This window comes from Harpia harpyja, chromosome 13 (assembly GCF_026419915.1).
Source record: "Harpia harpyja isolate bHarHar1 chromosome 13, bHarHar1 primary haplotype, whole genome shotgun sequence".
Taxonomy (NCBI): Eukaryota; Metazoa; Chordata; class Aves; order Accipitriformes; family Accipitridae; genus Harpia; species Harpia harpyja.
The window spans coordinates 31,397,012-31,410,020 of record NC_068952.1 but is presented as its reverse complement, the minus strand read 5'-3'; the positions used below and the strand labels follow the sequence as shown (position 1 = coordinate 31,410,020).

General features: G+C 39.0%; 1 protein-coding gene across 10 annotated transcripts in view; it reads right to left on the bottom strand.

Moving 5' to 3' along the window:
* The window catches only part of RGS7 (regulator of G protein signaling 7), a 294,692-nt gene that overhangs the window by 79,693 nt on the left and 201,990 nt on the right, over nucleotides 1-13,009 (bottom strand). For all 10 annotated transcript variants that reach the window (XM_052805847.1, XM_052805846.1, XM_052805848.1 and 7 more), the window contains one exon: nucleotides 7,315-7,421. In XM_052805847.1, the coding sequence (XP_052661807.1) occupies nucleotides 7,315-7,421 (107 nt within the window). The remainder of the gene's footprint in view (nucleotides 1-7,314; nucleotides 7,422-13,009) is intronic.

Here is a 13,009-nt window from a genome sequence, read left to right as displayed (position 1 = left end):
GGGAAGGTCTGCCTTTTTCAGAAAAGAGAAAAAGCTGACATTTTCTGTATTCTAATATTTCTAGATCTAGTGTGTAGACTGAACAATTGTAATACACTATCTATTTCTCAGTCCTTAAAAGCTAAAGGTTACTAACATCTGGATTTTTCAGAAACATATTAGGTCACTGACAGTGTAAAGCCCCTACTAGATGAGAAATAAACAGTAGACGCTATGTATTTTGACCAAAGCAGTCCTACCTTACTTTCTTACCAGCAAGTAAAGAATTATGGTTTCACCATAAGATATGTGCTCAAAAGCAGCTACAGCTGCTGATAAAGTTGTATTCAAAGAGTACATAACTATTATTCACTTTCAAAGCAGGAAATGGCATTGGTGGGTGCAGAGACAAGGAAAATTCTCCTAAAACCAGGCACAAAACCAGTGGTAAGGGACAGGATTAAGACTTAAACAGAAAGAAAGTCCAAAAAATCAAGAAAAATTTTTAAAAAAACCTAGACACTGAAAATGCAAAAATCTGCAAATGCTGATAAAAAAATCAGCCTCTGATTAAAAGATTTTTGCAATGCTGTGATTGCATGGAAAAAATCCATCAACAGTAAACTTGTGTGTAGTTGAAGTGACTGATGTTTTCCCAAAGGTGTATTCCACATTTTCTTTCCTAATTGTTTGGTATTAACAGTCATAAAGTTCTAGTCGTAATCTACCTTGCCGTGTGTCATGCACACTGGATAAACTGGAATACCTCTTGATAAATTGTAGCAATAAAAGTAAATCTTGAGCAACATCCCTCTTGGCTGAGAAGACACCCAGGGAGAAACTTCATCAGAAGGCTCCCACGATAGTACAATTCAGTTATTAGAATGATACATTAAGATTCTGGGGAAACATGTATCAAGGCCCCCCGTCCAGGCTGGCCCTTGCGTGCCCCAGACAGCCCCTTGCCTGTCTCTGTTCTTCAGGGACATGCTCTGTGTGCATTCCCACTGCCCCCGGCTGCAGTCCTCCTCAGCCCCAGCATCTCATGGGCTCCTACCTGCGCAGAGATTTATTGTCCCCACCTCTTCAGTCAGACAACATTGAGCTCGCACAAGGTCTCAGACAGAAATCTGTGGAACCTTTGACTCTAAAAACCCGATTTTCCTACAAATGCAGTCTGAAGTTTACTTTGTCCCTTAGATGTTACAGACTTCAAATAGTTTAATCACGTAACACGTGACTATAATGTATGTGCTGAGTTTACATCCTTCCACTTCTGTTTCAAAAGTCTTCACACAATTTTGCAGTCTGGATATTTAATAATCCCTTAGAAGAATTTGCTAGAGAAGTTATTCATGAAGACTGGGGGAAGAAGATTTGCCTTGTTCAACAAGAAAAGATTAGGAAGTAAGAAGAGTCTGATAAGAGGATCCCTGGTCTTGTGGAACGTGGTCAGGAATGAGAACAGGAGGTGTGTGCAAAGGAGAAAGCTGCCTGCTCTCATCTGATCTATTAAAAAACTCCACAGCAATGCAAGGAGGCTCTGCCCATGTAAATTACCTTCTCTATACCTGGACTATGCAAACAAAGCTTGGTCTAACTATTTGTTACCACTCACAGGTCCCAAGTACATTGTAGAAGAATTATGACATCCCTTGCAATATCGCATATTCCTATAGCACAAACATTACACAACCTATGTGCCTTGTTTCATGATCTAGAAACCCTACGTACGTGAAGATTTTCCCCAGGAGAGTTATGGATGTGGTATAACATGTTGTACCTCAACACTACCATTTTCAAAGAGAAGATTATGAAATATCAAGGGGTTTTTGTGAAATGTAGAAAGTCTGAAGGAATTACCATACTTAAGAATTTTACTTTTCCTCGGAAACGTGAAGCAGTTTGTCATGAACAAGTATTAAAAAGGGAACATTTGTCATTTTGCCATGACATTCCACTTATAGCTGGAAGGAAGGTGGGTCGTAGAACTGTTTGGGGAAAGTCAAATACTGTTTATCAGTTCAGGCACAAATAATGCTGCCAGTTTTTATCAGTATACTTTTAAGGCACTTTGTTTAATTGTACCTGTAATTTGAATAAGCAGCCAGTACAAGTCAGCAGCTAGAGAAATAAGGCTTACCTAGCACTGCACATGCGATCGTAGAGCCGTTGAAGCATTCCGAACAAAACAGGCTGTTACAAGGTTCTTAATGCCATTGACGGAAAAACTGGTTTTGCACACACAAACGCATACTGGTTCTCTTGCATTATAAACTAATATCATTAGGTAAACCTAACCACAGAAATCCATAATCCTCTTGTTAATAAAGTCATATGAAACAAAATCCTGTAATATAGCACATATTCCGCACTAAACAAATTGGCAGCAGCGGCTGCTATGCATCATGAGTAATCCTGTGATAAAACAAATAGATCTGCTTTGGCCCTACCATAAAATTAATCAATAATAATATCTGAGCTAATGAAACAGCCACTTGTAAAAATCAGTGTTGCCCATCAGCTTTTATAAAACATGATTAATTTCTATGCATTAAACTGTATTACTGAGGAGGGAAATCATTAAGCATTTTTCAGTTACCCCTTGTTGATAGTAATAAGAAAAGGATTGCTGTTTCTGAAGCTGCTCCACTCCATGAAATCTTTTAAAATCTAATTACTAGGATGGGGAAGGAATATTCAAATAACTCATAAACCTTCCTTTGCATATTACTGCTATTCTTCTCACAGGCACTAGGGAGTCTTTATAAACAGCAGAAGTCAAGTCTTTGCTAAAAAATAGTTACACACAATCTCAAATGCCTTGCATGACAGATGGCAGAATTCATGGGCATTCAGGTTTACATTCACTGCAGTTGACTCAAATGATTTCCTGATAAAGGAAAAGGGTGATATCACTGGTCTAGCACTGTCAAGCCCACAGAGGAAGGATGCCAGCAAGTACTGCTCCACAGTTAGCTCAGAATTATTAAAAAAGAGGTTGAGAAAGTTGGAAACAATAAAGATTTTGTCTCTGTGACTCCTCTTTTCTAAGGAGGGCATGGGCATGGAAAGCAGTGGGGGGGAAAGTATGTCTAAGTAGGGAGTTAAAAAAGAAAAAAGGGCCCTGGTAGGACAGTCAGAAAGACATATGGATTTGAAATTTTTTTTCCCTCTTCGAAACCTAAAGAGAACCTGTATATGCTGAGCCTGAGCTGAAGAGACAATTGCACCTGCAATTGCCAAAGAAAATCTGCCAAATGCTGGATAAGATAACCTGCTCCTTTTTTATTTCTAAAATCTGGCTTCCAGTAAAATCCTTCCCTCAAGGCACGGTAGATGATCCAGCAAGGCTGTGGAGAGTGGCTGGAGCTGTGATATTCAGCCACAGCCTCAGTATTCAGAATGGCCAGGGGCTGGCCCAGGACTGAGCCAAGAGGCAGCTAGCTGAGCAGGACTGACTCAAGGAGATGCGGGAAGCAATGTAATTCCATCCGAGACACACAGATCCACAGCACTTCACGCTGTACACTATTTTGCAGCAAAGATATCCCAAGATCCTTACAGTGATTGCTATATATTTTTATCCCCAATTTAGGCATAGGAAAACAAGGCCAGAAAGGTTAAATGCGTTTGTCAAGAAAGTGTTCCCAGTGGCAGAACAGGAGAAGACGTCACGGGTGAAATCTTCATCTTGCTAAAATCCATGAGGTTTGCTGCTATCTTCACCAGACTCATGCTTTCACAAGAAACTGTTCCCCTTTTCACACTTTTTCTCAGCTATTTATGCCTTCCATCTTAAAAGTTACAAAACAACAGCAGAACCTAAACTTCATCTCTGAAAATTAATTTATGTTAAATCATGAATTAATCTCATCAAAAAAAATGGGAGTGTGATTATGGCTAGCCTCAAGTATCCTAGGAGTTTGTTTAAAGGCAAAAGATACTAGGAAACATTATTTTTCATTATGAACATTGAGACACTTAGTATGCATGTGCAACTTGTAGAATAAATCAACATAGCTTTCCCTGGGAGTCTATAGTAGAGGTTTACCTGCTAAGAGGGTGAGTCAGGCATTCCTCACCAGGATGGACATATAGCCACTTACGTGGACATGGGTGAAAAGTCTCAGCGAGTAATCCCTGGCCCCAGGAAGATCTGCTTTCTAAGGTGCACCTTGCTTTTCTTATTTGGGCCCCTCATACCTATTTGCTCTCAGGTAGAGGACATTGGTTAGCAGGTATTCAGCTCCTTCTTTGGTCCCAGACTTAAATTACCAGGAAAAGGCAATGCAGCTGTCCAGGATGGTTCAGAAAGTATCACTATCCCTGAATTTTCTACTTTCCCTTGTTAAGACTAGTAAGAAATTTCCTCTTAAGTAAGGCAATTAATATTTAGATCCATTCCCTTTAAATTAAAATGTTATCCCAGAAACTAACCTAGTTACACCTGAGTAGGTCAAAGAATGATCCGGAATGATTTTTTTTTTTTTTTTAATTTCTAAGGCCATATTCTTTAAAAAAGCACATATAACTATGATTGTACAGCCCTCCTGATGGCAAGACTAATAACTGAAAAAGTATAATTTTGCTGGTAAAAGGGCATTTGCACAAATGAAGCACAATCTCCACTGCTTTTAGCTATTTCTATACAACAGAAGGTTGTTTAAAACAAACTGGAAGTAATTTTACTGTCAGGAGGGAATGCATCACCCTTTGGAAAACAAAAAATGAAGTGCATGGAGAAGATTATTGTAGCTAGCCTGTTTTTTGTAGGTCAGGTCTTTGTATTGCAGACAGATTTCTCTGCAGGGATGGCTTCTGAACTTTTCAGTGCTGGCAGGTGCACAGTTTTCTCTTTCTATTAAAATACCCAGAAATTTGTGAATCCTGTCCAATACTCAAGGGGTCCTATTTCCAAAGAACCTGAACAACTATTCTAGTGCAAAATTCACACATTTGCAGTCAAACTCTCCTCCCCATTGAGTATGTTGTCTTCATCTTCCTTTTTAACAGCTTCAGTAACAGATTTTATATTAGCCTTATTTTGGTGGGGAATGCAGAATTGCAATGACATAACTTTTGCTGTTACAACTCCAGTTAACAGTATGACACCACTATGAATTTTTTCTCATGCTATACACTAACAACTAAAATTGCATTGTTTTAACTTTGTTAGCATAGGAATAGCAATGCAAAAGGTAGCACAGAGAAGCAAACAAACAAAATACTGCAGCTATGTACTGTGCAACACTTGAGGAATTTATCTTATTTCATATGCATATGTCAAATAGGTGCCAAATCCTTAACTTATGTAAATCAACTGGTATCATTTTATAATCTAACCCTCACTGAAGCTTCATGTCCAAACACGTAGGCTGTAGAACTCTCTGAGGAAAGCCCATGGCAGGGTAGCCGCAGTACTCTCAGTTGTTCACAGTGCAGCTAATTCTAATCTACACTTTCCTTCAGTCAAATTATCATGCTAGTAGAGGTGCTCATTTCCCATGTTTGAGAGAGAAGCAGGCCAGCAGCTGTGCAGAACTCAATGACCAGCACTTCTATAAATAAGTCCTATTCTCTGCAAAATGAAGGCCTCAGATATTTTGTCTTTCTGGCCGTTGCTTATGCAGAGACAAGCCAAGAACTGGAGCCTCAACCACTTCATGATTTCTTTCAACTTTTCACTTACCTCATAACCACATCTATGCCTTTGCCTCAGCAGTAAGCCCCTTCACCCATGTGCCATCCCTCTCTTGTTTATACTGAACACTGAGCAGGATGAAGCACCATGAGAAGAAAACCTTTCCCTTCAAATCCTCTCTGCAGGATCAAAGGTAACTATGGATTGGGGGGAGGAGGCTTGGAGTGACTGCTCTTTGTATTACCCATATACACAAGTAACTTACTGTCCTATTGAAGGACAGGTTTTTTGCACTGTATGACCCACAGGATCTACATATGAAAATATGATAATATTGTATGCTTGTATGCAACAATCATTCTCTTTCTTGCCAGACTGTGCTGTACATATCTAATTATATACACTGTAAGATTTTATTTTAGACCAAATATTATGAACTTTTCTCTTCCCTTATGTGGGTCTATAGAACTCAAGCCAACATATTGATGAAAGTATTGTACAGCAATTAATCTAATACAATGTTTGAGACTATGATTGGTCTCCAATGTATCACGGTTTTCTTCTGCATTTTAAAGACAACAATCTCAGTTGTATTTTATTCTTGATGGCTTCTAATTTAAACAATGTTCAAAACAAAGCTTGGACTTAAATATCTTGAAGACAATAGATTTTGTTCTACCAGATATTATTTTTCTGTAAGTATTTAACACAGTTAGAACTAACAGAGCAGGATTACCAAACTATGGTATTCATTTCATCAATTTCATAGTGATAATCATCATAACATTTCAAAGCAACAAATATCTAGGGAAGATCTTGGAGCAGCTGTTGGTGATACCTACCACGAAGAACACCTAATAGGACGAGCAATACAGAACACAACCGCCATTGTCAAAGGTGGCACATGGCAAGCAAAGTTAATTCCTTCTCTAGAATGCATAATCAGATACTGTGCAATCATATTTGTTTCAAGTCATAGGAGGTATTGCTCTGCAAACTTCTAGCCTGCTATTCGTTATTAGAAAAGCAACACTCCTGCTCCCCAAGCCCTTAGTTTGAAATTTAATATAATAAAATAAAACTATGTAGGTATTTGAATAATATACATGTAGGTATAGGAATACATATACATCCTTCCAGCTTGTTCTGAAGCATCTGCATGTTTGTTGTATGCAATGGGACTGACAGATCAATACAGAAATATGTCTGCACTTGTTTGAAGAATACACACTGCTTCAATACTACTCTGTCACCAATAAGGAAATCCTCACATAAGAAAGAATATAAGTATTACCCTCCATTTTTTTATCAGATTTCTGGGCTTAATAAGTAAAATACCTCCCCCTTTCCAAATTAAGACTATCTTAGGAATAAAAGCCAATAAGATAATTTTGTTTCCTTTAATATATTTCCAAAATACTAATCACTAATTTATTTCATGAGAGATACTTCCACACTTAGCATTATCACACTTTTTCCAGGGATCAAAATGGTCACTATCATCTTAACATTTTGCTAACTTAATTTCTAAATAAAATCCTTCTGCCATTTTTTACTTTAAGGGGAATTCCCACCATTTACTAGGTTACATAAGAGACAAAGTACGGTTAAAATTTGCTATGAACCTTTGTGTAAGACCTTTAATATGAGCCTCCATTTGCACAAGTCAAGAACATATTGAAAACACCTACCTGGAATCGATAAAAGGTGCCATCATCCTTTAGTGTTAGAACATGGTCTGAGATTGGAAAGAAATAGCCATGTGCTGCCATCAGTGTTCCCAAGTGTAGAGCTTCCACTGTTTGAAGAACAAAAGAAAGATAAATTTGAAAAATTAAATACCCTCTTTTCAGCAGTTTAGTTTTTGTGTTCAGATCACCTTATATCCTGCAGATAACCACTTGACTCTCAAAGTCCTGCCGTCATGAAAGTGCTGTCTTTTTCTATGTAACATAATGATGCAACCAAAAAAACCTCTTTACTCTCCTTACCAAATGGCTATTAGATGTCCCATTTCTCGCTGCAGTTCCACTACTTATATCAGCATTAGCAGGTAGCTACTGCAATGTTCAGTCACTTGTTTTGAAGCTGAAAACAGGTATCATTTTTACCCTGATGGTGCAGCCTGCTTTTCCTCTTCTGAACAGTTTCAGATTACATGATGTTGAAATAGTTGATTCCAACTGCATATCTTCCTCACTAGCTTCATCTGAACTACAGTAAAAGATAGAGATTTCCTAAAAGTTTCTCATTACTGGGAAAAAACCAAAGGATCACAGAATCACAGAAGGATTGAAATTGGAAGGGACCTCTGGAGGTCATCTGGTCCAACCTCCATGCTCAAGCAGGGACACCTACAGCCAGTTGCCCAGGACCATGTCCAGATGGCTTTGGAATATCTCCAAGGAGGGAGACTCCACAACCTCTCTGGGCAACCTGTGCCAGGGCTCAGTCACCCTCGCAGTAAAAAAAGTGTTTCCTGATGTTCAGAGGGAACCTCCTGTGTTTCAGTTTGTGCCTATCAACTCTGGTCCTGTCACTAGGCACCACTGAAAAGAGCCTGGCTCCATCTGCTTTACACCCTCCCACCATCTATTTATACACAGAGATGAGCTTCCACCTGAGCCTTCTCTTCTCTAGACTGAACAGCATCTTTTCTCATAGGAGAGATGCTCCAGACCCTTCATCATCTTCGTGGCCCTCTGTTGGACTCTCTCCAGTGTGTGCATGTATCTCTTGTAGTGAGGAGTCCAGAACTGGACACACGCAGGATGAATTCAATTCACTTTAATGAGCAAAACCATAATGTGTAACAGTCAGGTTTATATGTGCTCTTGTATTTTCAGTGAATCACTGTCCAGTATCAAACCCTGAAGTCTCTTACTCAGTATTGTCATTATTTGGCTGACAAGAACACAATGTTGTAGGAAGAGAACGTCATTTGTTAGAGTCATGCTTTTGTTGCAACATTTAAGTCCTACTGTCTCTTTACTACATTTCTTTACCAACCTTGTAACAACTCCAGTACATATCCCTAAAACAGCTGCACAGCAATTTCTGCTGTAACATCAAAAATTTCCTAGCATAACCTGCTAACACCAGTCCACAACCACTGAAGCATCCTAATTTTAAAAGATGTGCCCTGGAAAGGAGCACAAAGGTTTCTGAGATATATGACAATGCCACCAGTTACAGGAGCTGGTGCTAGAGAGGACAACACTGCTGCAGGACAACATCAGGGTTGAGAAAAGGAAAAAGATCAATACAAAGGCCATATTGGACACATAGGGAGTAAGGGGAAGGGGGGAAAGGGGAGGAAGAAAAAGACAAAGAGAAGAAAGACAGAAACAGCTAGATTTTCTTAAAAAATGAGGGCTTTTTGATCTAAAATATGAATTCAGCATGAATCCAGAAAGTATGCAGAATCAGTAAGGATGAATATTTGCACTATGGAAAACATGTTACACCACCACGACATACAGAGATTCATATTCAGCCTCTAAAAAGAGCTCATTTGTTCCCATCGCCTGTAATTCAGCTTTCAGCAATGGCAAGCATAAATGTTGCAGCACGGATCTGTCTTGCCCTGCCTCTTTAAAACATCACTGTGGCATCTGACCAGCAGTCACAGCATTATAATGCAGAAAGAAATGCAAGTCCCGATATCTGTGTTCTTGCGAACACAGAAAGAAGGATTCACTTATGCTTCACCCATTATCATTTTGGAAATGAGAAGGAAACACAAGCTTATTTATTTACCCGTACTTCATTAGCATCCCAGAAAATTCCCTCTTTCACCCTTTTGCTCATCTGGAGACATTCATTGGTAAAGGAGATACAGGATGTGGAGTGGGACATTTTTAAGCTAACCCAAAGTCAGCAAACATGAAAGGAGTAAGAAAGGGGATCTGGACAGTACTTAACTGAGAGCACATAACCCTACCAGGGTTTATTTGATACCCAATAATCCTTGTGATCTCTGTGTTTAGCAGACTGGTTCCTGCCCCTCCAGCAGAGCCATTAGCTAAGAAAATCCAACACGCTCTCTCTGGCAGTAAGCTCTCTGGCATGCTATAAAATGCCACAATGTTGTTAATAAGCCTTCTCCCAGTCACAAGCCTACAAGAAATCTCTCTAACAGAAGAAAGGTAGTTGCTTTGCTCCTTGTGCTTGAGATGTCTGCAAATCCCCATCTGAACCTTATCCTAATAATGTAAGTCCATATATCGTTGTTATTCATTTATTTCAAGCCACTAAATTCTATTATCCCTTGGATCAGAAATTTTGAGTCAACGCTTTCTGTATTGAGTCAGTTGCTGAGGTTCTTTTCATTTTGGTTCACTTCATCTACCTTTTAATTTTATTAAGATTTTCTTTGTTCTTCACACTGCAACTTATTGCTAATTCCAAAAACTTTATTTTTGCGGGTATTATACATCTTTGTGGAATGAGAGAAAAACAAAGGAAGAAATGTGCTGACATTTTTTAGAGAAAGGATTTATTAGATAAGGGTGACAGGGCTTGCCAGGGAGCTGTGACGCAGACAAGAGCCCATTCTCTTCAAATTTAGCAGAAACTAAATAGGCCCCAGATTTGTTTAATGTTCTTCCTGGATTCTGAATTGTAATATTTTTCAAGAGCACAAGGAGCTCACATTATTCCCCTTTACCCACTGATCTTTGGACCACATCTGGACTACTCCGTCCAGTTGGGAATAATATGTTCACTCCAATACAAGAAAAACATTAACAAACTTGAGTGAGTCCAGTGGAGGGTCACCAAGACAGTTGGGGTGGGAGAACGCACCCTGTAAGGAGAGGCTGGGGGAGCTGGGCTTGCTCAGACTGAAAAAGGGAAGGTTTTAGGGGTGCCTAGCAGCACCCTTCTAATGCCTAAAAGGAGATTACCAAAGGAGGGAGCCAAGATCTTTATAGAGTTGCATGGCAATTTAAAAAAAAAAGAAGAGAGAGAGAGAGACAATGGTAATAAGCTAAACCAGGGATGGTTCTGACTTCATCAAGCAGCAGAAGCAGCTGCTCAGAGAGGCTGTGCAGACTGCATCCTTGGAGGGTTTCAAGACCTGGATGGATAAAGTCCTGGGCAACATGTTTGCATGTTTGACCTTACAGTTCAGCCTGCTTTGAGCAAGGGGTTGGACTAGAGTCCTCCTGAGGTCCCTCTCAACCTGAATTAAATTACAACTCTGACTCTAGGTCAGTCAAGCAGAATTGGACCAAGGAACAGAAAAAAGGGATGGAGATAATTGGAGAAGAAATTATTTGAAAGCTCCTGCCAGAGCAGCCTATAATCCTGGCAAGGTTGGTTACAGTAGGCGTAAGAGCTTATCTTTCTCTCACTACCCACTGAGTCATAGACGCAAGTATATAGTCACTACTAGTTCTCTGTGCAAAACATGGAAGGAGCGATCTGTCCTTCTCCAGAAGCCAATTAAGGTTATTTAAGATCTGAATAATTCCTAATAGGAGCCTATATCTCTTCTTCATTTATGTATGGAGATTAAGGTGGTTTTACTCTCACCTCAGGCAATCTCATTCAGCTAGGATGAACCTACACTAACTCAATGCGAGGGTATCTCTCTCTCCCTTTAGCCGTTAAGGGTTAATAGGGACATATAAACTTGACACATCTCTTCTTTTTTTCCTTCAGCTAATAGACAATTAATTGTCATTTTTTATGGCTATCAATCCAGCAACTTATTCCAGCATTGCATAAATACAAATGCATAAATATACCTTTTTAATATCAACCTAAAAGCCACTGTAGCTCACACTTGGGAATGTGAGCAGTACCTGCTTTATGAAAAGAAAAAGAAGATGAAAAAGCCACACATGGTATAAGAATAAAGACATTCACCTGAAAGTCTAAAATCTTCTCAATTGGTAGTCATCTGACAATGAGGCAACTGCACAACAAAAGCATTATCAATAACCTTTGCACAGAAATTGAATAACCTATAAATCAAATACAGCTCAAACAGGTGAACAACTTCCACTAAATTGTAAACAGTAAATTATGTCCACAAAATTGTAACCCTGCCTTACACCAGACTGGTAGGGGACTAACTCTGCTGCTCTCTGCACAGCAGCAGTAGAACTTCTGCACAGAAAGAAAACACAGCTCTCAGGAGGTTTCTAATCTCCAAGCAAAAAGTTGCCCAGTGTATTAGACACAACAAAGGCAACACTTTGATATACATCTCACTTTGCTAAAATCAGACTGAAAAATAAATACTGTAAGAAGCCAATGAAGTAGAACTGTAGGACTTAGAAAACAAAACCATGAGCTTGAAAAGGAAAATGTAGCCAGCAGCAGACTAGTCCTACATGCCTAGAAGTTCAATTCAGACAGCTTCTGCATCCCCCAGCTATTCCTGCATGTAAAGTTAGGGGATTTTCACTTAAAGAAGCATGCTTCATCTGGAAGAATGGCAGATGGAGATTAGGAACATCAAAAACTTCTATGAAGTGCATTAGTTAAAAAGAAATAAAGAAGCCTGAAAAAAATACTTTTAAATATAAAGGTTCCCAGGTAGAAAAAGTAATGTTTATACATGTTCAGAATACAAATTCAAAAAAACAGAGGAACATAGACTAAAAGCAAGAAAATACTGGGCTTTTAGATGGCAAGTGTGCAGAGACGCACACAGAAACGTGGTATCTACACAACTACTATTTCCCAATCTTCAGCCACTGTGTGTAAGAATATGCAATGTAAACTACATTCTCAGTTACACCCAGATAGCCTCACTGAGAATGCATAATTTGAATCACAGTTAACTGCTATGCAATGCATAAAAAACACAGCAAAAGCCATCATGCAAAAAATCTGAGAAGAAAAAGCTCATGGAGGTGTAACTGGTAGAACAGAGTAGACTTCAGCTTCCTCTGCTCTTGAGTAATTGTTTTGAAGACATCACTTATCTGAACTGAGGTTCCAGGTGTACTTCCTAGCAATGGTATTACTGAAAAGTGGAACGGCATATTTGAGAAACAAATTTACCCAAACCACTATTTTAATTTTAATTTTTCATAGCTAAAAGAGGACAATGTTGCAAGTCATAACAGCTAATGGAAAAGAAACACCTCAGGTGAAAGACAGAAATACGTCTTTATGAGACTGTTGCATTTCAACAGGATATGAAATATTTTATATAAATTCAAAATGTTGCTGTGGGTGTAGTTTTGGTTCTTAATGTGTATGCTGTTGGTGGGCTAAAAGCTCAGAAAAAGCTTAAAATTCCATGGTTCACTCTGCTGGTGAACTTTATTTAGCTGAGTGGGTGAAGCGAACAACACATGTACATAGATTGATTAGCAATCTTTTTTGTGAGAAGTAGTATTGCCCAGCCATCTGCTGTGCCATTAC